The sequence below is a fragment of the Pseudorasbora parva genome, chromosome 12, assembly GCF_024679245.1.
Source record: "Pseudorasbora parva isolate DD20220531a chromosome 12, ASM2467924v1, whole genome shotgun sequence".
Lineage (NCBI taxonomy): Eukaryota > Metazoa > Chordata > Actinopteri > Cypriniformes > Gobionidae > Pseudorasbora > Pseudorasbora parva.
The window spans coordinates 4949299-4976941 of NC_090183.1; the positions used below are offsets into that span (position 1 = coordinate 4949299).

At 39.5% G+C, this 27643-nt stretch overlaps 1 protein-coding gene across 5 annotated transcripts in view; it reads right to left on the bottom strand.

Annotated features, from left to right (window-relative positions):
* dlgap4b (discs, large (Drosophila) homolog-associated protein 4b) overlaps window positions 1-27643 on the bottom strand; it is a 143688-nt gene that overhangs the window by 18685 nt on the left and 97360 nt on the right. For 2 of the 5 annotated variants that reach the window (XM_067458843.1, XM_067458847.1), the window contains exons 3-8: window positions 24756-25247; window positions 22886-23682; window positions 20318-20544; window positions 18616-18714; window positions 16313-16460; window positions 15670-15910 (exon numbers count right to left, since the gene is read on the bottom strand). In XM_067458843.1, coding sequence (XP_067314944.1) covers window positions 15670-15910; window positions 16313-16460; window positions 18616-18714; window positions 20318-20544; window positions 22886-23682; window positions 24756-25179 — 1936 coding nt within the window. In that variant the 5' untranslated portion in view covers window positions 25180-25247. The remainder of the gene's footprint in view (window positions 1-15669; window positions 15911-16312; window positions 16461-18615; window positions 18715-20317; window positions 20545-22885; window positions 23683-24755; window positions 25248-27643) is intronic. The other 3 variants (XM_067458844.1, XM_067458846.1, XM_067458845.1) reach the window with 3 other exon arrangements.

The window sequence follows — 27643 nt, forward strand, 5'->3', positions numbered from 1 at the left end:
GGACAAAGGCTGATCTACACGTGTGCATTCATGTATCAGTTTGTGAATGTATGAAGGGAAGTTGGGTTGACTAGTCATCTTGTTAATTTAGTGCTTTAATGCGATAAAGAAAAATAATCACTGTGCGAATAATCACTAATGATTATGAAAACAATATAATCAAGGTAAAACGATTATTGACCTGCTGCGTAACGTATTTGATATTAAACAGTGTTATTAAAAGCGAATTAAGCTGAAAAAAAAGAAAAGAAAAAATGCTTTCTGTGCTCGCGTTCCAAACGTGGATAAACAAATGCGAAAATACAAAACAAAAACATGGAATACACACATAAACGTGTACACAAAAGAATATCAAAAAGCCTTTTTGGAGAGTATTCACATAAATACTGTGGGTTAACTTATGGCTTAAATAAACATACATAGCTGAGAAAGAATATGCATGTGTAACGTTATATTGGATCCATGCAGGTCTTGAAGTGACAGCAGCCTAATAAATCTTATGCAGTCTGTCATTAAAGGTATCATGAACTGTTTTTTATTTTTTTAAACTGTTGTCTGAGGTCAACTAATGAAGTTTGTGTGTTTTTTAAATGAAAAAAAAACCATCACAACTAATAAGTAATAGGCTTTTTCTACACTGTTTTTTAGGATCTCTCCTGAACGCTGGGTGTTGATGTGCGTGCTGCACTGGAGACGTAAACGCCCACATCAAGGATTGCATACGATTTGCATATTTAATGAGCTTCCGCTCCCCTGTGAGTTCACATGAGAGATTGTTTTGAAAGCAGCAACCAGAATGATTCTCTCAATCACATGGCTCGTAAATGTCTTTATCAAACAAATCCAATGATTTATTTGTCATCCACCTGTGACTGATTTGAATATTATTTTTGCATTACTTGGCCCGGCCGATCGGAGGATATAAGCGTGAACCACACACACACACACACAAACACACACATAAATAAAGGAATATTATTTCACTATTTGAGTTTCACCGTTCTGATAGCCTGTCTGGATAACACAGCCCTGGGACTACTATTACATATACAAATGTTTTACTCACATAAGTGTGTTGCACCATTCCTGTCGGATCCAATATAGAAGGCACAGCATTGTGTTTTAATTTCAATATGTCAGCAAATCCAGCACCTGAGACTTGTTCACAAACGATTCCGCAGTGAAATGAAGTGAACACACGAATGTCTTCCCCACATGAGCTGGAACTTTATTAAAAATAAATGAAGCATCACACATTCCTAATATTATGATCCGAAGGAAGTCGGTGGGCGGGGCTACTGAAATAGATGAGTCGGTGGGCGGAGCTACTGAAATAGATGAGTCGGTGGGCGGGGCTACTGAAATAGATGAGTCGGTGGGCGGGGCTACTGAAATAGATGAGTCGGTGGGCGGGGCTACTGAAATAGATGTGCTGATTATTCTGTAGAGGTGGTGTTTTGCCACAGGATGACGACCGGATCAAGCACACGATCGTTTTCTGGGCCTGGTGTCTATAAAAGCATTTCTTTGACTAACAATTAAGTTTTCAGCTCTAAAATTTAGAGAATAATCTTATATTACCATGACCTATAATATATCAACAGCTCAAAGGAAAGTTGATTTCTCAATTGATGACACCTTTAATAAACAACAATTGACAAAATTACTCACTGATCTTGACTGAATAACTTAAGTAGTTAATCTTTAATAAAGATTAATCTATATTTAATGTGTACTGTACAGTAAGAAGTATGCAGTGCTATTTTTTATATGATTATTACCTTTCTGTTGTAGGCTATTACTTACCTGAATACCACTGCTAGTACATCATCCTGAAAAACTTAAAATACAGTTTATTTAATTTTTTACTTTCATCCTGTTTTATAATTTGAAGTATGGATAATTGTGAAATTTCACTGATATTCAAAATGTATTCATATCGCCCACCAATAATCGTGTTAAATAATTGCGCTTCCAAAATTGAGCAAAAATGTCTGGTTCGGTTCAATAAAGGATACATTTTTTTAATGTAAAAATATAAAAATAAAATGTAAGATAAAACACTCCTTTTCTAGAGCTGTTCTGCTTTGATTGGTCATATAGGCCAGTCTGCTGTGATTGGTTGCCTGCTTACAGCACGTGTCAGAAACCAAATGCTCATTATCATATCTGAATCTCAGCTCTTGATGCACAGTGATACGAACAGTAATAATGACGTCAGTTTTACCGTATCAATCTCATCAGTGGATTTGCTTTGTCAGCAGAAAACAGCGTCTTCTCCACATGAACAACACGAACCAAACTCTTCCTCCAAGTCGTGGTCAAAGCTGATTCGAAAGACCGCCGTTCGCCAGTTTCTGTGTTTACTAGAAGCACGCAAACGCAACTCAGCCGTCATTATATTAAGCCCCGCCCACCGACTCTATACACGATGTGATTGGCCCGACCAGAGTTTGGCGTTTACAGCTCAGAAGTGTATTGAGAGTTGTTAGATGACACTCGCGGGCAGATTAGATTTGCTGCCGCTAGGGTGCGTCTAGATTTCTAGGCTAGCGTGTCCATGATTTCAATAATCTCTTATAATTTCTCTTCAATGCCTTCACAGATTGACTAAATTAAGTTCAGAAATGCATTCAACAGTTAAGCTGCCATTATGAAATCAGCATCACATGTAGCTGGTTTAATTTTGCAGGACTGTTTGGAGCAGCTGCAGTAATGTCTGTCAGCATCAGATCGCCTGTGGAAAGAGTCTCTAAGCTTCTGCATGAATCATTCATTAGGCAAGAAAACTCAGTTTTCTGAAGAGCAGAGGCTTGCACAAATGAAGTGCGTTGAGAATGAAACTAGACATTAACTGAGTCACGAGGGAATGTTAATAACTCACTAAACAACTCAACTTAATGACTGTTACATTGTGTGAAACTCAACTCAAGACCTAGTTCTAAAAGCAAAGCACCACTTTTCTTAAGTGCACTAAGTAGAAATACTTTTAAACTTTGGATGGATGATGTCAGTTTTAAATCCGGATATGCACTAATTACCATGGTAAAGAATGATCCCATTAGCCATTACTAATTCCTCTTATGGAAGTTGAAATTAAAGTTTTAAAAGTTGACCATTAACATCACAAAAAAGCAGTCAATATGGCAGGAGCTTCAACGGGTCAAAATATCTTGGTGAATCTCATGAAAACTGAATTTCCCTTCATTTGGCACCAATGGTCTACTCTATATGATACTTAAGCTTTCTCAGATCATATTTCACAGGTACAAACATTTTTTTACAAGAAATAAATTGCATTTTGAAAGTATAGAAATTATGATTTGCATGAAGTTAAAATACTATATTCCAATAATTAGAATATGGCACAATGAAAATTGACAATAATGACAAATACAAAAGAGTTCAAAAGTATAACATCGGAGTGCATTAATAAAGAATTATAGGGGGAAATTTATGATTTTTTATTTTATTTGTTCAATTCAATATTTCATAATCATATTATTTCCCCCTCATTTTCTTGTTTTTTTCATTTTCACTCTCTTTTTGGTTTTGGGGGTGAAACATGACATTTCTTTGTGAGATTGTTAACCTGTTAATTGTCAGTATAGCATTTTTGCCCTTTTTCCTATCACATATTTTAGTAATTATCACACTCAAAATGCATCCTCTAAAACTGGACATTGCTTTACCATGAAAATTAATAATAATAATAATAAAAAAGTCCTTTAAACATTTTTAGCGGCTCAATTTTTGATATCAACTTTACAATTCGTAACTAATTTTCCACATGGCTTTGATTTTCAAGAGATATATGTTTTGTATAAAATAAAAATGTATTTTAGTTCTGTACATTTGCTTTACAGTAAATGTAAACTTCTATAACTGTTTCTTTTTTTCTCACTTTGACTTTTTGAAGTGTTTTCACTTCTGCAAAAAATCTGATGAGTGTCTTTAAAAAGAAACCTTTAGGTGTCTAATTTAAAGCATTTATAAATTACAACTATTTAGGTTAAGATCAATGTTCAAAAATGCCAGTTAACAGGTTCAATTAACGTTTTGAATTAGGAGCAGCCTCTACAATATACTTCTATCATAGCAATAACCTGATGCACATCTTTAATATTTGGCGAGCGCATACAGGCATATACAGAGAGATGAAGCGTTATGCTGTCATCACCAAAGCTACACATTACCCATTTGAGAGTTATGAAATGTGTCTGAAGACGTGAACGTCTCATATTTGTAATCTTGTAAATACGCAAATTCTGAACGCAGTCTGAATCTGACAACACTAGTATCAGTATGTGATTCATAAGGTGCTTCTTACGGTTGCATAGTACCAGAAGACAAAACATGACGGTGACATCATCTCACTCACTCACACACACACACACACACACACACACACACACACACACACACACACACACACACACACACACACACACACACACACACACACACACTCTTGTTATGTCTGTGACATACATGTAAAACAGAATTCCTATCAGTCAGGTGTCAGGTCTAGACTAAGCCTATTGTTGGAAAGGTCACGTTTGGGACAGTCATGTGGTTTGGTTATGTTATGTCAAGGTTTTCATGCTATTTACAAGAGGACAAACCAAAACTTATGAAAATACGTTGGTAGGGATCGGCTCTTGACCTTTCCAATATGAGCAACCACTTCTAAATGAAGCATCTTAGGCATTAATAATAATGTTCAATGCCACAGAGAAATATTTAACGTTGTTGTCAGTCAGTAGCACTTCTGAATCTCTGTCACTTATTTTCTTTTGAATATACTGTGCAAAACATTTTCATCTGTAATGCATTATGGCATCTGTTCCACAAAAAAAGCTCTCCAATTTCGGTCATTATTTGCAGAAAAACATTTTCCTTTTCTTAATTTGGAACATCCTGAACAATCACACAGCAAACAAAAACACAAATCCTGTAAGACAGCAATAAGAAGCTTTATGTAGAACAGAGCAAGAGAAGTAAAAATGCACAAATGACAAACAGGGTCATTGTTGTATAGTTGCTTACTCATGTGGAATGAAACTCAAGGTGGAATATAAGCCCTGAATCAGAGCGACGCTGTGACCAACGCCGCTGGAATCTGCAAGGATTAGCTCATTATGTGGATTTGGCCTTCAGTGTGGGAAATGTGCAAAATATGTAAACCTTCCCATGACGGACAGAAATTATTGATAGGTGGCTGCAAACCCAGAACAAAACTGGATTTGTTATTAGGCAAAATGCATGATGAAACTCAGACGCTATTTGACTGTCTGTTTACATGTGCACCAATAATGTGATTATTTTTAATGAGGTTGAGACTTAAATTGCAGAAAGATTTTTAACATGACACGAGCAAACCTCTTAACTCCCATTTACATGCAATTTTCATTATTTGCTAAGATTTGTAGTTATTTTACCGCCTTTTCACATCACATGCACTGCACAAATGATCAACTCGCATAGATTCGTTGTGGTACTGGCCACTGTTTTAATCTACTTGCATTGAAAGCAAAACACATTTCTATTGACGCAATGGACTTTTTCTGACATGCCTAAATGGTTTTCTTTTCGATGATTTTGATCAATACACTGCATTATATTTTTGTTACGCAACAATCTCAGTTCTGTAGCAGCCAAATGTGATGCCTTCTGTACAGCTGTGCATGAAAACATCATCCATGTTCATCCCAAACACATGTGCACTTTGGTCATAGTGAAAAAGAGGCAATAAAGAGTTTACATGCCTGTTTATTGCAGTTAATATTGGCACACGCCACATATTTGACTATAATTGTGGTTACTACGATTATGTAGCCTGACGTAGTCATACTCAGTTCTAGTCAGAATATGAACTGCTCGACCTAAAAAATTTGTGGGTGGGGCTAAGTTCGGCTGGCATCCAGGCTAACGATTATGAGCTTAATCACATCAATTTAAGTATTGTATATATATATATAAATAACTTAAGGTAAAGTGTAATCACAATATTGCCTGATGATGAGGGTGCATATAAATGTAGGTGGTTAAACTTAAACGAAAGTTCATCCTTAAAAACGTTTGAACTTTGTTTCAACTCAAATAGCCAATTTTAAGTTTAATATTATTCTAAATACTATACTAGAAATACTAGAATCAAAATCCAAAATTTGTCACGACCATTGGAGTTAAAGAGAATAAATAAGATTAAACAGCTTAATGAGGCTATAATGTTTTACAGTATAATGCTGTATGACACAATAACAGACAATCAGGACATATTGGAGCGGGAATTCGGTCCATTGTAATTTTTTAGCAAGATACATAGTTCACGTGCCAAACTGTAGATCTATAGTAGATGTGCATGGATTAAATGTATTATTAAGCTCAACTGATCACAAGTGTCTCAGACTGGATTAAACACTATTTATTTCATAACAAGTTTTACTTGCTATAATGCTTTCTTGAACCTGTTTTCAAGATCCTTTTTTCATCTACACAAACACACACCTCAAGTGTTTGTGAAGATCAGACAGATTAAATGTTGAAAAGTGAGCAGCACCATCCTGCTGTCACAAAACATCAGCAGTCTCACATCTGCACAAATAACACACACTGTATCTTTCTGTAACAGGAATGAGGAATACAGAGCGTCACACACACCTTTGCTATCATCATATATATGATAAGCCTCAGGCTCAGGGGAAAAGCAGGAGCTACACACACATCCATCTGATAACATGAGGAAACAAATCAGTGAAAGATAGACATGCAAATGAGAAGCATAAATATATAAATGCAAATGAAAAGCATTATATGTCTTCAATGTCTACACTGATCTGTTCGCCATCGGTGTAGAATCAGAATGTGGTACTTTTTGCTGAACATTTCAATAAATAAATTGAAGCATGGCTTGAAAAACATTTATTCCAATAATCCAGGCCCAAGATTTTGGACTGGGTTAATATCATCAGGATCTGCCCAGCTTTCTGTGCTCTAAAACTCTTGGGTTCTCTCCTCCAGTGCAGTGGCACACAGTCTGATCTTTCAGAAAGCGTTTTGACAGTGATAAACTCCTTTGGGTTACCAAAAATTTAAGCAAGAAGGATCAGATGGTGATCCCAAACCTTCTGCAAAGAGAAATCACAAACCACACTTCATTTTCCGTTGTATGTTCTAGGACATGGGTGTGTTTGTTGGTTCAGTAATTCTAGGTGTGATGAAGGTTGTATAACTAATAAAAGCCCTAATTACAGGCTTTTCTTTGGCTGAGAGCATGTTATGCTGACAGTTCATCTATGTGTCTGTTCTTCAGCTAAGAAACAACTCCAAAAACCTAAGAAATACTACTAGAACACTCACTAGGCCTAAACTGGTTCCAGCAATTTACCAGTAGGAGAATGGAGCATTACAGTACATTACTGTATGACGCACTTTGTGAACTTTGTGAGACTTGGATTCCCATCCTAAACATAGACAAAGTTTCAAAAACTAAAGTTGGACGTTTGATGGAGTATTTCTGTGTTAAAAATACTCCTTCTGGTCTCTCACAAGTTTCTGAGAGTTTTTTTCGAGTATGGCTCGGGTTGACGTGAACAGAGCGGAAGGTCCTTGTATGGGCCGTACGGGCTCTTCGAGCGAGAGAGGAAATGCACGCCCAATAAACACTCTTTCAAGGTGCAGATCCAGTCATCCGTGAACACTTCTGACGCGCCCTATGGTCGCGCCGCGCTCCACTTTACATCAAGCCATCAAGACATCAAGCGGCTTCAACGCTTCAGCACAGCATTCCGGGAAGGCAGCGCTGCATTTGAAACGATTTGAACGCAGAAATGACGGGAAGCTTCACAACATCGCTTCAGTCGCATCTAAAAGTGGATTTCCACGGTCACTGCTGTCAGGACTTCAAATCATACCAAAGAAGTGTGTTTTTGACGGAGCAGTCCCAGCGATAAAGGTTCGGTCCTGCTTTGGAAGCAGCCGGTGAGTAAAACTGCTTCAAATGTCTGTGCTGTTGCTTATCGTCGCGTGAGTAAACATCAGTAAACGACACGATCACGTGTTTCGTCATTCAAATGCGCTAACGGACTCCATTGTTGTTCTATGTATAACGTTACACTAGTCTGACGTGCAAAACCGTTTTGCTTGCTACTGCTAAGGTTTAGTCGCATATAATGGTCCATAAACCGAATCATGTCCTCATAAACTGCGAGTAAACACACACAAATGTTGACAGGCCACTAAATACAGTCCATACCACAGAGACGGACGTCCTGCTGTTGCTGTTTCTCCTGTTCAATTTATTTCAGCCTCCGAATGATTCTGGATCATTATCTGTATTAGCTGAGATCGATAGCAAGGGTTTCTCCACGCTTGAGGACGTCACCGCTTTGCGCGGTTGTCATTCTTTAGCTCCACCCACTAGTGTTCTCACGATACCAAAATTATGACTTCGATACGATACCAGCCTAAAATATCGATATATCGATACTAAATCGATACAGTAAAAAAAAAAAGATAAGATGCTTAATATGACAACAGAACTTGTTATTATTCATTGTTATTTTTTACTAAAAATTCATGTGGCCAGCATGTTCCTTAGGGTTGGGCATCATTTTGATTTGAACAATTATTAATCAATTGATCAATTACTATTAAAATTATCTCAATGTATTTTTTACAATGGGGTAACATAATTGTGTTGCAATAGCTTACACACAGCACAAGAAAGCTTGATTTCGAATGGTAAATTGAATTTAAAAAGATGAGTATACAGTAATAAAATAAGAACAAATAAACAGATTACAAACAATAGCACAAATAAATGCAATAGAATAGAAGATACAAATTAAATAGACTGCTTTATTTTTTCAGGTAGGTCTAACATTTAGATAAGAAACTGAATAAAAAAATGCATATTAATTACATTTAAAACAACATTGGATAATGTTCTTTGTAAAAAATTCAATAGTGTACAGATGAAACTATTAAAGTTACACAAGTTGATCAGTCAAGAGCAGTTGATCGTTTGTCTTTTTGTAGTTTGAATAACAAATGACTGCGGTCCCTTTAAGACTCATGGATCATAAACACTGTTCCTGTTACTCATTCTTCATTTCTTCCTGAACTGTTTGCGACAGTGTTTACGTTAATACTCTTCCATTTGTGCACTGATAGTTCTTTGAGTGTAAATGTTTGCACTTGTATCATGTCAGAGGCGGCTTTATTACGGTAGGCTGTGTGTGTGTGTGCGCTTCAGATGTGAGCGTGAAATCTGTGGGGATTAGTAGAATTAATTTATGTACAATCCCGCGCAAAATTCAGACCGATCACACACTAACACTAACACACTGTCATGAGGAAAAAGTCCAGCAGAACGCGCGTTCGCCGTGCTCAGAGGTTAACCGGGCTGAGTGAGAATATGCCGGTGTGTGTCAGCTCGCTTTCGGTCGGAGAGGAGAGCGCAGCTGGTATCGATACTGTAAAAACTGAGAATCGTATCGTTTCAGATATTCCAGTATCGATATATATCGAAATATCGATATTTTTGACAACACTACCGCCCACACGATACGCCTCCAGGCGCTCGCTTTTTTCCAGAAAGACTCGGAACAGACAGCCCATATTTCTTTTATAAATATGATAAAAGTAAAGACTTTTCAGAGATATGAAGGATGCAATACTACTCTATAGGTACTCAAGATTGACATGAGATTGACTGAAACTGAGTGTTTCACCCCCCTTTAAATAAAAATAAAAAACACAGTGACATCTGCCAATCATAAAGACTTATGAAGTTGACGTGATTACTTCGCACTGTTTAAAGTAAGGTTTTAAATCGTTTTTCTATTTAAATAAGAAAAACAATTTATAAAACAAATTTTTTTTTTCAGACGTCATGTGGGCGGATGAAGACAACGACACAGTGTTTATAGATAATTTCCAATGACTGACATCACATACTTTACCGGTATTTTCTTGCTGATGTGTGTGCAGTCTCTTACCGGGAAAAGCCAGAAGGCTGTTGCTTGTGTGAACATCATATTTGTGTATTTACCGGTAAAGTCATTATAGCAATTTTACAGTAATTTACTGGTATTGCTGTGAGAAAGGGGCTATTAACTTGCAGACCTTTTTCATACTAAAACAGCGACATTAAAGTTGTTTTTTTAAACGATTTGGCATTTGACAGCCATTGCATGGACTAAAGCTGTGTGAAGATACTTCCCCCTTTTGTGAGCCTTAAAAAATAGCAGTATATCGGTTGACATTGACATGAGGATGATGAGTAAATAATAAATTTTAACCTTGTGCTGAACTACTCCTTAAAATGTGCTTATTGTCCTCCCAACGTTTCTTAAAACACTTTCCGAGGAAGCCGCATCAGTCACTGGAGGCTGCGTCAGCTACTTCTAAACACTGTTGATGTTTCAATGCTGTAAAACCCCAAAGTGAAGAACTATAGCAACAGCAGTCACATAAACAAAGACTGGAGATTGCCATGAGAGGAGTGAAACCAACAGAGATCTTTCTTTGTAATATCCATCCTGTACTATCCATCGTTTAGAAGTTGAAAACAATCAGATCAAGCAGTTTTGTGTGCTTAAAGTCAACAAAAAGGCTACTTCTGATTTCATGTTGACTTTAACACAAAGATTGCCACCAGAACTGCCTCTACAGAAATCATAGAAACCATAAAGAAAATATGGCATTGATGCTGCATAAGGCTCTCCAGCTCAAGAGCTTAGATGGAGAAAAGTTTAAATAATTGAGCAGATCCATGAAAAACGTTCCTGTAAGTGCAGGAAAAAACCTTGGAAGCTAAATGTAAGGAGGCCCATGGGAGTCACTTTTTCTATCTATTGTTTATCAACTATTATGGCTGCACTACTGATAATCATGATTTTTTTACTCAAAATGTATTAATATTTTTTTTTTCTCATAGGGGAATTCAAGAATTTCAACAGAATTATTGCACTTTCATTTAAGCACAAATCAAGAATGTCGATTCATACACAGGGTTTATATATATAACTTTTTATACATTGAGAACTGGTAAAAGCTGGTAGAAGTTTCTCTCAAAAGTTAAAATAGTGGAATTCCAATATACCAATTAAAGCAAGATAATGGAAGAAAATGGAGAAGCAGAAATCTTGATCACGATTAAACTACGATTAATGCTGTTAAGCTCCATGCCATGAAAGATGCAGGAGAAACATGCTTTACTTAAGTCGGTCAATGTGAATAAACTAGGTGCATTGTTTCATTGTTTCAGCATAAACATCCTGGGAGTTGGCCAACTATTTATCCAACCCACTGGACTAATAAAACTCACTCTGAATGTCTTTTGTTGTATTTCCGGAAGTGCACTTTATACAATAGCCAGACATCAAGAGCGCTTATAAGAATGAGGCTCTTATAGATGCCCGTAACTCTTCACAGAAAACATCTGAGAGGAATATAAGGGCATACCGTTTGTGTAAAATAACATTAGCCCCTCCATCTGACTGATCTCTACAATGCATATTTTCTCCAAAGCCTGTAATCAGAGCTGCAGATGAATGAACCCGTTTCAGAGCGATGCACATCAATTAAATACAAAGAGACACCTTTAACTAGAGCAATGTGTGTAATGTAAAACCTCTTCATTGCTGTGATGATAAACACAGTAAATGCTCCTGTCTGACAGGGCAGTCAAGTTCAACAGCTCTACAGGAGTCATCATCAGCTCTCTTAAGTCCCATTACAGATGATACTTCTCCTTGGAAACTCATGACAACTGCTATGGGAGCAGTGCACAGCATTTATAAGGGTGTGTATGAGAGAGAATGAGTGTGTCATTGATAAACTGTACTTCCAAATAAAGGTAAAAACAAACAAGCACTATAATAAAAGCAGTCTGTATAATAACACATACATAATTATAAATTCACACAATAAAATATTATCAATTTAATTAACAATAACATTATTATTATCATCATCATCATTAGTATCAATCCCACGGAGCAATATAACTACTGGATGTGGAATATAATTGGAAAATACGTAAAATAATTTGCCATTTTAAAGAATAACACAATTCTAATGCAAATACACACGTGTGAATGTCGTTCCGCATCATATGAACAGAAGCGTCTGGTTCTCACCTGCTCTCGCGCTGGAAACAATGCTCAACTCGTCGCTGTTTCGCGCATATAAAGAGATTTACATTAACGCACCATCATCATCATCATCATAAAAGCGTCCACGTCGCGGAAAGAAAGAGCCGTGTGGAAACGCCTTCGTGACATGCAGCGGAGTATTGTTGAAGGAAACACCGCGTCGGGAATCACCATTGGGCAAACAAGCAGTCAATCAATGTTTTGCGTGTACGTGATTGGACAACAGACTGATAGAGCTCGCCTCTTAATTGTGTGACGGAAATACTAGATCCCGCCTCCTTCCGATGATAGTAGTGAATGAAATGAAGAGCGGGCGGGTCTCTCTCTCTCTCTCTCTCTCTCTCTCTCTCTCTCTCTCTCTCTCTCTCTCTCTCTCTCTCTCTCTCTCTCTCTCTCTCTCTCTCTCTCTCTCTCTCTCTCTGTTATGCAGCTACTTACAAAGAATATAGTAGCCTATATAAAAAAAACCTATATAAAAAATATAGGCCTATATAAAACATATATAAAAATAAAACCTATATAAAAACAAAAACCTATATAAAAAAGCCTATATAAATAAATAAATAGTACCATCACCTTCATACATGCATTTATTTAAAGAAAATCTAAAGGGATATTGTGATGCCCAAGTCCATGACAGTGACACAGGGAAGGCAGGGGCTAGTTGTCATATAACTTTTGGCGTTTCATAATTGTTTTAATGATTCATTTGTTTGAAAAGCATAAAATAGGCTATTTATTGGCAGGTTCCATAATGACAAACTATCAAATATACGTCTAATGGGACAGGCATGAGCCTCTGTTGGTGCAGGTTAACACAAAATGTATGTGTGTGTGTGTGTGTGTTCAATGCTTCCTTTATCCCAGCAAATGTTTAGTGTATTATGGTTTGAGTGTAAATAGAAGTTAAGGTTAATTTTAAGATTACATTTTTTTGTTATTTGATCAACAATATGACTCATCCTTTATTTTTATTTAAAATATGGGGAAAACAAATGTTGCATGTTCAATATTAAAGGGGTGATGAATTGAGAAATCAACTTTCCCTTGAGCTTTTGATATATAAAAGGTCATGGTAATATAAGATTATCTTCTAAGTTTCAGAGCTAAAAACGTCCATGTTAGTCAAATAAAAGCTTTTATAGACACCAGGCCCAGAAAACGGTCCTGTGCTTCTACTGACGTCAGTGCACGACGAAACACCGCCTCTACAGATTAATAAGCGCGTGTACAGCAAGCCTGCAGTCTCCCTCTCATTTACTGAAGCTTTCGCGCCTCGATCGCCCCCCGGTGACCGGTCCCAGTATAGCCGCCCCTCTGTGTTTTCTAATGGACGCGAGGCAAACTAAATAATAAAATTACACTTCAAAAATGTTTCCCCAAAGTTAGTTTATGTCACTGAAGGCAGTTATCATCACGATGATTTCATTTCAGGTGTTCGTTTTAAAAATAAGTTTACTTTGAGTTAGTTATTTGATGCTATAAAAACGGGGGGTGTGACTTCATGATTGACAGCTGAGACTGACGGCTTCTCTGAGTGAAGGTGTCACTGAGGCACTAACGGACTTTTTTCGAAATTTTTGGGAGCAGATTAGAGCTTTAGCTTTAATTTCTACATTTCCATAACTGTTTATTTCACACCAACATAATTAATTGTTCTGCATCTGCGAGAGTGTGGGCGGGCTTTTGATATCGCTGCTGTACTTCCTGCTCTACTTCCTGCGCTCTACTGCGCAACTCCGGTCCCGAAATCGCTACTGCGCAGACTCGGTCCCAAGATGTCCGCGCCGTGCAAGGCCTCCTGAAAGCTTCAAATATGGCAAGCGGAAACGGATGATGTCGAGTCGTCCATATTTTTTTACGGTCTATGGTGTACAGTAGTTCAGTAGCCCCGTCCACCGACTCATGGGATCAAGCAAGCAGCAGCAATAAACAAGTTGAAGATTATAGCAAGACACTGCGCTATTCCTGGTTGTGGAAGAACACAGTCGCTGCATAAGCTTCCTTCAGATGAAGGAAGAATTTTCATTTTTGGGTGAACTGTATGTAAGAAATGTATTTCAATTAATCATAAAATGGCCCTGATATGTCACTAGACATTAAGAAATCATGTTAATTTCAAATACTTATATCACTGACAACACTAGTCCGGCCAGGATACTGTCATTTAAAAGTTGTTGTTGCAACCCTCAACTGATGTTGATGTTGACATGTTGTGTTTTGGCCTGAAGCTCCGCCCTCCACCTATTGACCAATCATGAAGTCAGTAGTGTTTGGGCATCCGGCTTGCCAGATCTGCTCTAGTTAACACAGCTGCAGCTACAAACGTTCCTACAGGATCCTGCAGCTTATCTGTCAACCTCGAGTAAGGGGGAGAGGGGAGACACCTGCAGTACCAGTTTTGGCCACAATCTTACATACACTTCCTTTAAAAATATACTTGAGTATATTTTTAGTACAATACAATAATGTACTATAATGCATTTTTAATACATTTAATAGTATGTCTTTTTCACATGGGTATCTCTTTAAAGGCTTACTTTAGTGATTAGCATATGGCTTTCTATCAGTAGAAACCCTGGAGTATATTCAAATGATCGTGGTCCCACCCCTTATATCCCCCTGAGATGAGAGACTTATGCATTTTATTTCTGTAAAAATGACTCAGACGACGCAAATATCGTCAATTTGCTTCATCTTTAAAAATTTTGGTCAAAGGCTAAACACTACAGCCAGCAGAGGGAGCCATTTCCGCATGTTTTTAACCCGCGCATGGGGAGTGGGATCGCACTCACAGCTCAGCTCGCAGCTGCAGGCATTCATGTAAACGGAGCTATGCTGAGCAATGTAAGTGTTTTAACTACTCAAATGAAATCCTATTAAAAGTTAAGCTTCCAAAGGCATGAACTGAAACCGCGCCAGACTGAACACACTACTGCGGCGAGCGCAGTCACGTTTACCTCAGCTCCATTCACAAGAGCTCATTCAGCTCAGTCAGCTCATTTATGTAATCTGACTCCTGCAGTGTTTGTGCTGTGACACTCCCTCAGCGGCTAAATCACATTATATTGAACAGACACGTTCAGTTTTTAATTGTAGTGTCTGTTCTCTAACTGAACTGATTTTATGAAGATGAACGCAGTGGTGGGAAAGTAGTCAGTGATTCAGTAGCGGTGGCTTTGGGAGTGGCCTCATAGGGCAGTGAAGCATTCTGGGAATTGTTGTCTTTCATCCCCATGAGACAAAAATACATTTTCTGTCTTTTCTCAGTATAGAAAGTATAGCACCAAATTCTAAAAATTTTTCACATTTCTACTACATTAATGACCCAGTTTAAATACAGATTCATCTTCCCAGCGCTGAAGTGCCCTTTAATTACAAACGCATGAATTCTTGAAATCCAGTTTCTTCTTTTTGTAACAGAAACAATCCAGAGGTGTTTTAGTATCTTTATTTATTTCAGACTGTAGCTGATGCTGATCTGATGTCTGCGGTGCCAACTCACCGGTGCTGTTGCTGTAGGTGCGCACGGTTGTCGTGGTGGTGGGCGGCGGTGAATCAGAATCCATTGATGCCGTGTCGTCGTCGTCTTGAGAACAGCCCGCCTGAATGGCACGAAGATAACTATGGCTGCGTGACCGGAAGCATGTGGGCATGGGCATATCGGGAGGCTCGTTGCACCGTGTGTGAGGATGCATGTCTTCCAAGTCATCTCCGTAATGCCGGCTCAACTCCATGTCTCGCATCTGGTGAGAGAGTGGCAGGTGATGATCGAAAAAGAACAGTGATGGGTGCACGGTGTGATTGGTGTGTGCATGCAATGGAAAATCTCATGAGATAGAGCCTTTTTTATCTGTTCAATTACTAATTAGTCATTTAGCTGATTCATGTATGCAAGGCATCTTATCATTTGCGGTGATAATCTCAAAGGTCACAAGTGACACACAGATAAATCAGCCAATTAATGAAGTTATTTAACAGAACGACTCATTATTTTCAGTGCAAATTGCTTTTTATTGAGTATTAATCTCTATAATATAGGCTATGTAATTATGATGCTTCATATGATTTTCTGCTCAGTCAGATTCTCATCTTCAGTCACCTCTGTTGCCCTCGTAATTAACTCAAAGGTCATGTGGGCGTCTGACCTGACTGATGCAGCTGCCGCGTCCGAGCGTGCTGCAGCCCTGACTGAAGTCATCGTCATCCCAGTTTGGGAAGGGAGAACTGCCTCCGATGCAGTCCAAGTTATCCAGACTGCGATTCCCAGAGAACTCCCGCAGAGAAGGAAGACAGCTGAGGACAGGAAGGGGAGAGGGGTCACGGAGAGAAGAGAACAGGCAGGAGATGAGAGAACGGTCAGATGAGAGCACTCTATAGTCTACTGCAGTGGTTTTCAAACTCGGGCCACAAGGGGGTGCTAATGGGAGCCTTGAAAAAAAAGAAAAGAAATTTAAAGATGCCCTAGAATGAAAAACTGAATTAACCTTGCCATAGTGAAATAATAAGAGTTCAGTACATGAGAGATCATCACATACAGTGAGTCTCAAACACCATTGCCTCCTCCTTCATATGCAAATCTTGTTTGTGAAAAACACCACGGGAAAACAGGAAAAACATAACACCACATGTGACGCAATCGCTGGGATCCTTATGTACGCCCCTAACATTTGCATGTCATGTTCATTGTCAGGCGGCACTGCGCAGCCGTCGGGAGTTCAGCAGATAAACAAGCGTCACGCGAGGATAGAGAAAACGGCAGATCACGGACACAAATGTCATGTTCCAGGCTGTGCAGGGGACGTGAGGACTTTTCATAGCCTTCTCACATATAAAAAAAGGCAACAGTCATGTTTGATGTTTATTTACAATCGGATGCCGCAACAATTTAATTCAAAGTGGTTTGTTTGCTCGGCCCATTTCACCACGGACAGTTTTTCTAACCCGGGGCAATATAGCAGGATTTGCTCACCATCTAAAACTAAAGAAATAAGCAATTCCAACCATATTCCTGCAAACAGTATGTAGTGATTTTATCCACTTCTTGACTGTCAAACCCCTTTCTGATTAAATTTAAAGTTTCTTAGTAAGACAACATTACGATAATATCCCCTGTGTTGTCTAGATCTAACGAATGATGCTAGTATGAGAAACTACAAGTAGCACACATAACAGTTTGTCAAATGACAAAGGTTAATATTATTTCCTGTCAGTGTTGTCATAAAATACAACAGGATATGTATGTCGATCCCTTTTGACGGACTGAAATCTAAATTAGCCTATATTTCATCATCAACACATAACTCAGAAGCTAACTATGTTTACTACTACTGTTTAGTTGCTTACAGATCGATCTGTCGATCCTTGTAGTTAATGTCACCTTCTCCACCATCTAAGTAAAAACGATAGTCATTTGACAAGGCTTAGTCAATTTATCTGGATCTGGACAATTTTTGACCTTAAATAATCCACTTAACCTCTATTTAGATATAAGAGAACAATTTAAAATATTGTTTCAAATCATTCTAGGGCACCTTTAAAAAATAAATAAAAACCTGATAGAAAACAAAGTCATTAAAATAAGCAAACAAATAAATTAAATAAATGTATCTGATAGTACAAAACTACAATGAGTAGAAAAAACACTAAATAGACCACTAAATATCTTCCAAAATATATTTGCAATATTGTTTTCTCCACAGTATACTGTGAAAAAAAAATATTAATATTGCATTTTTATACAAGAAACTTTTAAATGTAAGAATTGGGGTCCCTTGCATGAGGACCATCGTATTTGCGGGGCCCATGGCATCCAAAAGTTTGAAAACCCCTGATCTACTACACGAAAAGCAAATGGAAATGATGAAGCTGTAACAACACTTCTGAAGAAACAATTATTTATTAGGAAATGTAATATCGTACCAGTTTTCTGTTAAAAAATTTATCTATTCATCTGTTCATCCATCTATTCATCCATCCTTACACCAGCCAATCAACCATCCATCCATCCATCCATCCATCCATCCATCCATCCATCCAATCCATCTAGGCTGATTGGTGTCATTAGTCTGGTGACCACAGGAGACCTTAAAATTGCTGCACAAATGCTAATGACCAATCAGCAAAGTAGCGTTTCCATTCAACGTCCAATCAGAACTTTTATAGCAGTTAGGATGAGCATTAGCAGAGCTTACAAACACAGAGGATGCTTTCTCTCTATCCAAATCACCAAAACCCCAACATTAAATCTCACTTGTCCACAAATGGGCTATACGGAGAAAGCAACCTCAGAGACTAAACATCTCAGAGTAGGAGAACTGTTTCAAGAATGAGTTGGCCAATAGTAAACCAATTTTCAGTCAGCACTCCTAATTTGAGAGGAGTTCAGGAAAGCAGCGCTGGTGCGACGACTCCTTTGTGCGGTCAGCAGTTGGTCAGTCACTGCACTGACCTGACAGAGCGTCCGATCTGCTGCAGGGTGGTAATGCTGTGGAGGGGGGACCAGATAGCCTCCAGATCCCCCTGCAGCATGGAGTAGTCCAGCAGACGGCTGGAGAGAAGGCAGGGTTGCAGGGTAAGATGGGAGTGGGGAACGGGGAGGAGCTTTATATAGTACAGAAAGTGGGAGGTGCTTAAAATAGAAGAGGCGGGGCTTCAAACCATGTCATTTTGACTAAAGCATCTTATAAATGGTGAAAACACACAGAGAGACAAAGGCTATGTTCAGAACAGCATACTAGCATCAAACTATTTCAGCACAAGAAATTCTGTGAGCTATATGCACATTTTCTGTATGCATTGAATGTTAATTGCTCAAAATGCAATGACTAATGAACCAGACCAGCAGTGATTTTTGAATCATTATTTGATTGAAAAGATATTTTTTAAACCAGATTTAATTAACATGATAATTCTCTCATGCATCTCGGTGAGGTTATGTGACAACATGCAGCATGTTTGAAACATTATTAGCATTGTTTTATTTAATGATTTATTTACTGTTATTAAACATATCAATCAGAATACAGTGTGTACTGCTTACTAGTCAGTAAGAAATAAGCTAGTATATCATTGCAAACACAGCCTAAATCAGGGTTAGGAGAGGAAGGTAAAAGGGGTCCTATACCTATATAAGGTATTGGTAAAGGTATTTCGTCATATTTAATCTCATGAAAAACATGTCCCAGTCATACTTAAAAACCTCACAAATCCTAAAGAAATAGTGTAAAATTTATAATGAAAATTAAGCCTATTTGTGGAATGTTTCAGTGGTTTATTATTGCTCACTAAAAGTATAAAAGTGTTCTTAAATTAAAGCTAAATAGAAATATAAACAATTATAAAAGCTCATAAAAATAATAAAAATTTTTAGAACAAAAATTAAAAGGACAACTATATATATATATTTATGTATGTGTGTGTGTGTGTGTGTGTGTAAAAAGTTAATTTAAATATCAGTAAATACTACATATATATTTAGTTACATATTTTGCTAAAATAACACTGAGTTCATTGTACTAAAGCAATAATATTCATTCTGCACAAATGCACTTATTCATTTAAATCAGCATAAATGAAAGGCAGTGCAACCAATATACTAAATACTTTACAATTCTTACAAAACATCCAATTTGAGACTACATGCGTTTTTGCAATAAACATGTACCGGTATACAACATGATCTGATCTGAACCAGATACCTGTGGACATTGGGGGAAAAACACATTTGATTTATGTTGCAATGCAGACTTAATGTCCACAAACTCTACAAAATAGCAACATTGCTGTTTTTTCTTATTCTTTCTTTCTTTTTTTCACATGTGAACAGCAGAAAGGTTGTGGAGAAGTACAGCATATGGAGAGGGAGAGAGACTAGCTGTGCTTAATCTAGCACATGAACAAGCACAGCTGGATTCTGAGTGTGTTCGAGAGAGAAATAAACACAGTTAAACTCATCCGGATACAGAAGGCATGAAATAATGCAGCTCACACCTCAGACACGGTCTATGGTGTCTTGACAGAAAACCGGTGTGTGTTTCTGTGTTTGTGTACCCAATTATATCTCCTGCCTTCAGCACAGAAACGGGTCACAGGGGTTTTGCATACAGTGTAAAAACTGAAAAATTATATCTGTGTTAAACATGTTCACTTACTTTCTTGAGGGGAACTGGTCACTTAGTGATTGCTGTGTTGCGCGTAAGTAGCTCTGCCTCCGTGCTGTGCTTTTTGGTGAGGGTTTGGGACTCACATCGGAGTCGTCGCTATCCTCAAGGTCAGCCATAGCTTTCACGTAACTGCCGCTACGCATCCGTCTACAGGGGATCTCACCCATGGGCCCACTTCTGCCCAGAGTCCCCGTCCACTCACCGGTCGAGGGCATCTGAACAAACACCAGAAAAAGACATCAGACAAACACTGCACACTCATACAGATACTTCAGGGTCCATTTGATTTATGGACAAGGCATCTATTTGTCTTCTAGATGTCCATGGCAAATGCCGACCAACAGCAAAAAGCACAAACGGGTAATACACTGAGACGACAAAACCCAACAAATGTGTTCATAGCTGTTGGTCATTATCTGTCAGTAGCATTAAAAGCAGAAACATGAGCAAAACTGAAGAACAAACTAATGTGATGCCATTTCGAACAAAATCAGGCTACAACAAAGTATTTCATAAGCCAAAGTATTCATAGAACCATTGCCAAACCATTACCTGTTTACACCTGATATTAAGATGAGTTTTGGCCGATCGGCTTAGTACACAGTAGACCAGGGAGACATATCCCTGTTTACACCTGGTGTTTTAATCTGTCCCTCTTGTCCACTTTCAACCATTTCTGTCCTGATTTCTTCGAGGGGAGGGATATGGATGGGTAAATGTGTTTTTTCAGAACTTTTGATATAATGGGCAAAGTAAGCTTGCACAATTTACATATGAACGTGCACCTAGATGACAAGGAAAACATACAGAGAGCATTAGCTTTCATTTCTACTCTAACATCCGCAAGACCAGCCGAACGCTGGGTGTGTTAGACATCAGGAATGGTGAGAGTACATTGTGCTTAGTAAGTTTTTTGTCTTCAAACCAAACTTAGGTCTCCAGCCAACAAAGTTTAAATCCTGTCTGGCTAGCGCGCTTCCTATAATGTTAATGTATTAGGTTATCAGGTGGAGAGTAGGTGTCTTTTGTGGCTGTTCGAACACATTTTACCACATGACTACGTAACGTGACGTTTACACCATGAAAGTTTTTGACTAACTCTGAAAGTGGTCGAAATGGACAAGCTCAAAACGTTTTAGAACCTGTATACTCCTGTATTTATGTGCATCCGATCATCCAAAACACATCTTAATACCAGTTGTAAACAGAGCCTCAGTTCACGGTACTTTTGAGAAATGCAGCCCAGTTCGCTCTGCCTGGTTAACATGTTTGAACTACAATTCGTCCCAAGTGATGACATTACAGGTAGGTGTGGCTCTCAGGCTTCAACAACTTCTTTGATGTGCAAATCTTCTTCGGTTCATTTCTTCTGTTCAGTCCGTTGAGGTTGGACAAGCACGAATAAAAACATGAACGCACTGGAGAGCTGCTTTATAGTAGAAATTGAAGTTGTGCTTCCAATTCTGAGCAACACTGACACTGTTTTTTTCATGTTTAATACAGTAAAGCTGAATACTTCAAAGCAATCTATTGTATGAAGTGGTATATAAATAAACATGACGTGGCTGGAGTGCTGAACTGCAGAGCTGGTGCAAACATATCCACATTGCTAAGATCAGATGCTTTCTTCCCTGCTGTTTTCTCACCGCTGTAGTTTTTATTGTGTGAGGTGACTGTTTAGTTGAGAGGAAAGCACACAGCATATATTTACACATTCATCTTAATGCTGCTTCCAGCATCGAGATGTTCTCTTCTTTGAGACGGTTACTCCTAAGCAAACAAACTTTGCCATGAGCATATCAGGGCATTTAAAGGGTTAGTTCACCCAAAAATGAAAATTCTGTCAGTACATACTTACCCTCATCATGTCATTCGACACCTGTAAGACCTCCGTTCATCTTCGGTACACAAATGAGATATTTATGTTAAAATCCGATGGCTCAGAAAGGCCTTCATTGACACCAATGTCATTTCCTCTCTCAAGACCCATAAAGGCACTAAAGATGTCGTTACAAAGCCCATCTCACTACAGCGGCTCTACAATCATTTTATAAAGCCACGAGAATAGTTTTTTTTGCGCAAAAAAACAACAACTAAATAACGGCTTATATGGTGTATTGATTCAGGATCCGAATCATGAATCGATACGCTGATTCATAACAGTTTGAAACGTTGTTTTGAAATCGACCCATCACTATATAAGTTGTTATTTCGTGTGTTTTTTTGCCCACAAAAACTATTCTCGTCGCTTCATAAAATGATTGTGCAATGATTGAGCCGCTGTAGTGCGATGGGCTTTGTACCGACGTCTTTAGTGCCTTTATGAGTCTTGAGAGAGGAAATGACATTAGTGTCAATAAAAGCCTGTCTGAGCCATCGGATTTCAACAAAAATATCTTAATTTTGGGTGAACTAACCCTTTACGCATTTGCATTAAAACTGCAGAATACTTGGAGTTTGACACACCTTATCTAAGGACACTCTATTAGCCCCTTGTCCACTGAGGTTTACTACCACCACAGCAACACAATAACTGTGTATAATTCATGCACTCACCCTCCCTCGCACCTGAAGGAAGTGGCAGCCCAGATCCTGCTGGACGGACTTTGACTTCAGCAGTGTGCGATCCAGCGTGGCCGAGCCCTTCTGTGCTGAGCACATTTGCCTGGTGGGTCCTAATGTAAGCGTGGACCAGGGTCCCCCTTTACTAAAGTTCCCATCAAAAATCGGCCCTCTCCCTCCTCCGACTCCACCGCCACCACCACCACCAGGTCCCGGGAGTGCCGGGAGCCCCTGGTGCTTCAGGTCACTGTTACTCTTTGAAGATTTCAGCGTGTGCTCACTGATGGTGCTATAGCCCTGCATGAAGTACCTGGATGCCACTTGGCCATCCGGCCCCGGTCCGGATCCCACCCCTTGCCGGCCTAAAGTCATCATGGCCATGGGGTTTCTATAGTTGCTTACATCACTGTCCAAGTCGTCGGAACTCCAGTATCCGGACATATTAGATCGTGGCCTCCGTTTGGCCGTTCCTTCACTCTTCGCCCGGTCTTTACTTTTACTCCGATGATGTTTGTCATCGCTGCCTGACGATCTGCTGTTGCGTCCGTTCATGTTACCCTTGATGGCGGAGTTTTCCAGCGACTGAGATTTAGCAAAAAGTTTCTGGACGGAGTGAACTAAATAACGTATTTTCCCCGGACTGTCCGTGCGCTGCTGTTGTTGCTGTTTCGTCGTTGTCACGGCGGTGCTGCGCTGAAACTGTAACGTGCTAAAGCCGTCCGGTTGCCCTGGCAGCTGTTTCTCGAACTGGTCCAGGAGGTTCGGTGGCAACCGGTTCATTTTTCCTGCCCCTAAATGCCAAAAGAGCAAGAGAGTCGATAATCAGAAAGAACTCTGAATCTCATTCACTCTAATTGTAATCAATGTAACCATGTATGTTGTGAAAAGTCTTAAAGGTGTCATGAATTGGCTTTGAAACATTTTTTATACTGTTGTCTGAGGTCAACTAATGACGTTCGTGTGGTTTTTACATTCAAAAACATCATAACTAATAAGTAATAGGCTATTTTCTACACTGGTTTTGAGGGTCTCTCCTGAACGCTGGATTTTGATGGGCGTGACGCACTGGAGACTTGGAAGTAAACGCCCACGGCTAGGATTGGATACGATTTGCATATTTAATGAGCTTCTGCTTCTCTGTCAGTTCAGTTCACATGAGGGAGGGGTTGTTTTGAAAGCGGCAAACCGGGAGGATTCAAGTACGTCTTTATCAAGCAAACACTATTATTTATTTCTTATCCACCTACTATTAATTTTGTATTACATAACCCGCACAATTGTTTGATATAAGCGCGAAACCGTCAAGTCAAGAGAGAGAAGTGCAGAACAAGAAAGGAATATTATGAGATTCATCGGCATGCTGATGGGCTTTCATTTTGGAAGCTTTGCGAGCCCTGGCCCATACATGTCTGAGTCCAGCGTGCTAAAGGTATGTTCTGTTTATGCAGTGACTGTGTTCTTCCACAACCAGGAATAGCGCAATATCTTGCTATATTCTTCGGCATGTTTATTGCTGCTGGCTAGCAGGATCTGAACAGCTCCATGAGTCGGTGGGCGGGGCTACTGAATTACATGTGCTTATTATTCTGTAGAGGAGGTGTTTCGTCTCGCGATGATGTATAGATGCGGACACGATCGTTTTCTGAGCCTGGTGTCTATAAAAGATTTTCTTTGACTAACAAGGACGTTTTCAGCTCTGAAACTTACAGAATATTCTTATATTACCATGACTTTTAATATATCAAAAACTCAAGGGAAAGTCGATTTCTCAATTCATCACCCCTTTAATGAAAAGCTTTTGAAAGAAGTCTAGTAGAAGACAATTCTGAAAGTCCTAAAGGCAGAAGACAATCAATTTTCTTACCTGATATAGTTGCGGATCCGCTGGTGATCATGGCGGTCCGTCCCACTCCGAGACCCATTCCCATGGACATAGATGTCCCCAGCGTCCCTGTGCTGATTCCCCCTATACTGTCGGCTGCCGAGTGGCCGAACTCTCCCTGATCAAAGTGCGAGTTGTAATGGATCCGGGGGAAGGTGCTGCTGGAGGACAGCTGGTTGTTGAGGGGCATCAGGCAGTCGGGTGGAAGACCTCCTGGACCGGGCGACGGGGAGAAGTGGTGCGGATCCAAGGTGCCGTAGTGGTCCATGGCTGCTGGTACGAAGAACGGGCTGTGAGACAGGGTGGAGGATGCAGATGGGGGGTACAGAGGGTCCAGGTGACTGGGAGAACGGGGCGGCTCGCAGTTGGACAGGTGACGGGTGCGCTGGGGGGTGTAGCCTTTCATGGCAGAATGGGGCGACGCCCCCCCACCCTAGATGAGGAGCATGAGCCCACCGGGAAGAAACAGAAACCCTGGAGAAAAGCAGACAAGAAAAGTATTACAATATACACTGTAAACATTTTTTTTAAAAATTTAAATATTTGTAAAATGTACTAGTATATTCTGAGTGAAAATGATTTCAAAGTAAATCCTACACCAAGTGTTTTTTTAACTATAATTTTAGTTAAATTCATGCCAAAATTCGGAAACCTTGCCATTGGCTGTTGCATCACTTGTACGCGCATAAGTTATATCGAGGGGCGGTGCTACGTATTCGCCAGCAGTTTCTCGATGCTTTAGAAACGCCCCCTCTTGTTTCACAGAGACCATCTACGTACATTTTCACGGCCCTAAACATGACGCAGAAAAAAACGAACTGTGATTGGTTGCTATACATGTCAGTAAGACGGCCTCTGGGCGGTCCTTGGCCAATGACAGGTGCTATGGAGTCCACACCTTCTGCCGTCAGACTAAAGGGCTGGCTACACAAGACTACGACTGTCCTATCTCTTGCTTCTTACCCTAACCATACCCATCACATCTAAGCCTAACCCGAACCCACCCATACTTATAACCTTATTCCTAAAATCAAGTCTTATCCCTCAAATAGACTTTTAAAGGGGTCTCAGAAAGTGAGGACAAGCCAAAATGTCCTCACTTAATTATCTTTGTCCTCACTCCGATTGAGGGTCTAAAACTCAACCTGGTCCTTAAATAGTTTCACACACACACTGAAATGTAGGGACACACCATAGGCGTAATGGTTTTTATACCGTACAAACCGTATTTTCTATCCCCCTACACTACCCCTGCCCCTAAACCTACCCATCACAGGAAACATTCTGCCTTTGTACTTTCTCAGAAAACGTATTCTGTATGATTTATGGGTAATGTCCTTATATTTCACCCTCTCCTTGTAATACCTGTGTCATAGCCATGTCAATATACACATTTGTGTCCTGATATTTCACAAAAACATGCACACACACACACACACACACACACACACACACACACACACACACACACACACACACACACACACACACACACACACACACACACACACACACACACACACACACACACACACACACACACGTTGGTCTATGTGGTTTACAGGGACTCTCCATAGGCGTAATGGTTTTTATACTGTACAAACCGTATTTTCTATCCCCTTACACTAACCCTGCCCATTAAACCTACCCATCACAGGAAACATTTTGCATATTTTACTTTACTTATGTTTTTAAGGCCATTTGTATTATGAGGACATTTGATATGTCCTCATAAACCACATTTATAGTGTAATACCCATGTAGTTATACAAATTTGTGTCCTCATAAACCACATAAACAGGCTCACACACACACACACACACACACACACACACACACACACACACACACACACACACACACACACACACACACACACACACACACACACACACACACACACACACACACACACACACACACACACACACACACACACACACACACTTCATTTAGTCGCTCCTTCCTGTACAGTTTTATTCTTCCTTTTGACAATGATTGTGGTATAACGTGACAAAATCTTTCCAAAAACCCATCTCTCTCATCACATGCCAGGATTGTGCTCACAGACGGGCTTCATGGAGGTAAATCGGATTGAAGCGCTTGATTGCCCAGACCGTCTGCGCCGCAGCATCACTCCTGCAAAACCTGCCTTCAGGAGACCAGCTTTAAGCTTTACAGGGATCAAAATCCTGCCTCAGTATCTAGATGTGAAAGAGCAGCCAGAGACGGCAAACGGCACAGACGGCAGGAGACACGAGTGAGAGACAGAAAAACAAAGAGTTAAGTGGACAGACGTGACAGTTGAAGCAGAGCCGCCCATCAGCGGGACACACACACAAAGCAACATGTTTCCTGTGAGCAAAACAACCACAGGAGCCACAGATGAAGGCAAGTGAAGGAACAGCAGAGAAAAGGTCATTGAATCTCAGAAGACGACAATAATAAAAGAGCTTAACATGCCGTTTTCTGCCAAACACACACACTTACACAGCAAAAACATGTTCTTAATCTTGTTAAACATGCAAAAATATATAAATGTAGGCTACTTAAAGTCACCATGAAACTAAAATTGTGCTAGTCTTTTCTATCCTATTGTGATATCTGAGTGAAATGCTTATGGAACAAGAACAAATGTAGGGCGGGGCTTGATTTAGTCTGTGAGGAATTGATTGGATGGTTGTGGTTTGCTATTGGTGGATCTCATGTGAGTGACAGGTTGCCCCGCCCTCGTCATCAGAGAAGAGATGTCGCTGCAAGAGGAGGTGAAGATATTCTGATACAAGATTATGAGGCGCATGAATTTAAAACAATAATGATCTGCACGGATAAAGCCTTTATGACAAATTCTGCAATATTCCATAAAAAAA